Raw genomic sequence first — 3523 nt, forward strand, 5'->3', positions numbered from 1 at the left:
GACTTGTGCAGCATACTAAGGCGATTTTTAAGATGCTCTATATAACCGTACAAGAACTAAAGAACTAATAAATGTCTATTTGGTTAGAACTGCGACATTTGAATGTTAAATAAACATACAATGTTGGGAAAAATATATATTACATCAGATTCACCGTTGGTATAACCTGGAGTTACCTCATAACATTATAATATTAAATATTCAGATTTGACAATAGTGCGAAGACAATTGGGGTATCTTAGCTCAAAAATAAGGAATATCATGCCAAATGCATGTCAGAATATCTTTCTAATAGGGGTAGACAGAGGATGGAACAGATATATAAGTGGGTGATACAAAAATTTTCCTTCGACATCAGTCAAATAATATAATTACTAGTAATTATTGTTAACTTTGATTTTTTTTAGCTTTGTTATTGGTAAATAAATTTTATATTGTCTAAACAGAGATACTCTCACTCAGCGGTCAGGGTTTGCCCTTGCTGGGTGGTGCCATGTAATTTAATTATTTGTGAAATAGCATAATATTATAATCTAGAATATTCTTTTGTAAGTTTTTGATTTGTATTGTTTTTTGGGCAATAAAGATGTAAAAAAAAATAAAAGCGAAGCTCGGTGCTCGATATTTATGATATTATTAGACAAAAATGCTAGTTATTCTATGAAATTACATGTCTCATCACATGATTTTATTACATGTTTGTCTTTCTCTCTCTCTGTTGCAGACATCTCCGGTGATACCAGTCCAGCCTCGCAATGTATCCAACCATGTCCAACTACATCCTAATAGAGTACTCCAACTCCTCCGACGGGGGGGCGGCCTCCCTAAATTTCACCACCCTCCTACCCCCCAACATAACCCTCGACTCAAACTTAACCGCCGATCAACTAATCCCCGATTACCTCAACGTAACCCGCGAACTCCCCATACAGTATGCCCAACCAATGTACGGTTACGTTATGCCGTTGTTACTGCTGATTACGATTGTAGCCAATACTTTGATAGTGGTTGTATTATCTAAAAGGCATATGCGGACTCCAACTAATGCAGTTCTGATGGCGATGGCATTGTCAGATATGTTTACGTTGCTTTTTCCCGCGCCCTGGTTGTTTTATATGTATACTTTTGGGAACCATTATAAACCACTGAGCCCTGTCGGCGCGTGTTACGCTTGGAATGTGATGAACGAGGTGATACCAGCCCTGTTTCACACCGCTTCAATATGGCTGACTCTTGCGTTGGCTGTGCAGAGGTGAGTGGAAATTCTTCAAATTTTCAAATATTATTCGAATTTTGTAAATAGTAACAGGATAAGTACAAGAATTTACTCACCGCTTCAATATGGCTGACTCTTGCGTTGGCTGTGCAGAAGTGAGTGGAAATTCTTCAAATTTTCAAATATTTTTCGAATTTTGTAAATAGTAACAGGATAAGTACAAGAATTTTACAGGATAAGTGAAAAAGGACTAATTTTCAGAAAAGTGGAATCATAACCTCATTTCGGACTTTTAAAATAATATTATCTAAATTTGGGAGAGAAATAGTACAAGGTTTTCTCTCCCATTCAGTGCCTTATTGTAAAAATTATAATAATAATAATTATAATAATTTACAAATTTCTTGATTCAGGAGGATATGTTAGATATTGCATCATAGCAATGCTATAGTGAGGTCCACGTTATATTGGCAGTGGACTAGATGTAGGTGCACCAATAACCGTACAAATAAAATTTGTTGATTTCATCTGATTTATTTAAGCCAGGGTTTTCATTGGTGTAGGAGCCCTACCTATGCTGACGTCACCATCAACCACCTGTCATGCACTATGGAATGGAATGGATTGAAAAAATTCATATTAGGCGGAGTTAGGACTATAGCTTTGTTTACAGAGGTAATGGTTTGAACCAGGGATCTCTAGGCTGCAAGCGCTCCATCAAGCACTATTCATCAATCTGAAGTCGTTTTTTACTTTCCTTGCCCTATTACCAGTGTGTGATTAGCCGTAAAAATCATATTCATAGAGAAAAAATAGCATGAGAAGATATCCCATGGTATTTGTAGTTTCTGTTCCAAATTTCAAGCCAATATTTACTTTCCTTGCTCTATTACCATAGGTAAGGGAAGTATTGCTTTCCGAATAAAATTAAAGTACCTCAATTTCTAAATTTCTTTACGTTTCAAGGACCCCTGAGTCCAAAAAAGTGGTTTTTGGGTATTGGTCTGTGTTGTGTGTGTGTGTGTGTGTGTGTGTGTGTTGTGTGTGTGTGTTGTGTGTGTGTGTGTGTGTTGTGTGTGTGTGTGTGTATGAGTGTGTGTATGTGCGTCTGTGTACACGATATCTCATGTCCCAATTAACGGAATGACTTGAAATTCGGAACCTTAGGTCCTTACAGTATAAGGATCCGACACGAACAATTTCGATTAAATGCAGTTCAAGATGGCGGCTGAAATGGCGAAAATGTTGTCAAAAACAGGGCTTTCACGATTTTCTCGAAAACGGCTCCAACGATTTCGATCAAATTTATATCTAGAATAGTTATTGATAAGCTCTATCAACTGCCACAAGTCCCATATCTGTGAAAAATTTCAGGAGCTCCGCCCCATCTATGCAAAGTTTGATCTCAGATTCCCAATTATCAGGCTTCAGATACAATTTAAACAAAAAAAAAAATCAAGTGGAAAAGATTGAACATGAAAATCTCTACAATCAATGTTCATTAACATTTACACCTAAAATCGAAAATAAGCTCGAAATTCGAAAAAATGTGATTATTCAATTGCAAACTGTTGATTCTATTAAATCTTCCACTATGAAGAGATAGCACACATCGTGTGTCTCCAGCGTTATTATCCTGTCACCAGCTGGCTCAAATCTTTGAATAGTAGACTCTTATGCGCGTGAACACTGGCGTCAGGTGATCAATTTTCATAACGGCAAGGAAAGTAGTGTGAGTGCGCCACACCAGATTTTTAACATGGGCTTTGAACCTATGGTTCCTATCCTGATAATTCACGATTGAGAATGATATTGTTTGTATCAATGGGCCGCCCGTTCTATGTATACATGGAATGTGGTAAATTGTCCGATTCACAATTTACCAAGTAAAAAGTTCCGTGTTCAATGGGAGGAATTTTGTCAGATTCTGTACCATAAACCTGTTCCAGTGCACACTTTCTGCCCCACAGTCGAAGTGTGGTAAATTGTCCGACCTGGTACAGTTCCAACTATCTGAGCTCTCATTGGTCGACTATTGTAGTCTGCTTGCTTCTCTGCGCATGCGCTGATAGTTTGTTTACCATAGCATAGAATACATAACCAACAATAACAATAACCATCATATTATGATGTTTGATAACCATTCATCAAATGAATTTTTCTCGATAGAAAATCTGAGAGTAATGGAATAAAAGAAATTCACACTTCTACACGGTAGGTTTGTAAAACAGCCTTCTTCATTCATGCAGCTAGTAAACGACACATTTTAGTGTAAATCAACTTGATAAGTGCGCGCCAAAAGCTTGA

At 37.2% G+C, this 3523-nt stretch overlaps 1 protein-coding gene across 1 annotated transcript; it reads left to right on the forward strand.

Annotated features, from left to right (window-relative positions):
• The first annotated feature begins 727 nt into the window (after nt 1–727).
• On the forward strand, nt 728–1439 carry LOC111059239 (sex peptide receptor). The gene has a single exon (XM_022346862.2). It carries the CDS (start codon nt 756–758, stop codon nt 1254–1256), a length of 501 nt encoding a protein of 166 aa, XP_022202554.1. The 5' UTR covers nt 728–755; the 3' UTR covers nt 1257–1439.
• Nucleotides 1440–3523: the final 2084 nt, after the last annotated feature.

The sequence above is a fragment of the Nilaparvata lugens genome, chromosome 3 (genome assembly GCF_014356525.2).
Source record: "Nilaparvata lugens isolate BPH chromosome 3, ASM1435652v1, whole genome shotgun sequence".
NCBI classification, from domain to species: domain Eukaryota; kingdom Metazoa; phylum Arthropoda; class Insecta; order Hemiptera; family Delphacidae; genus Nilaparvata; species Nilaparvata lugens.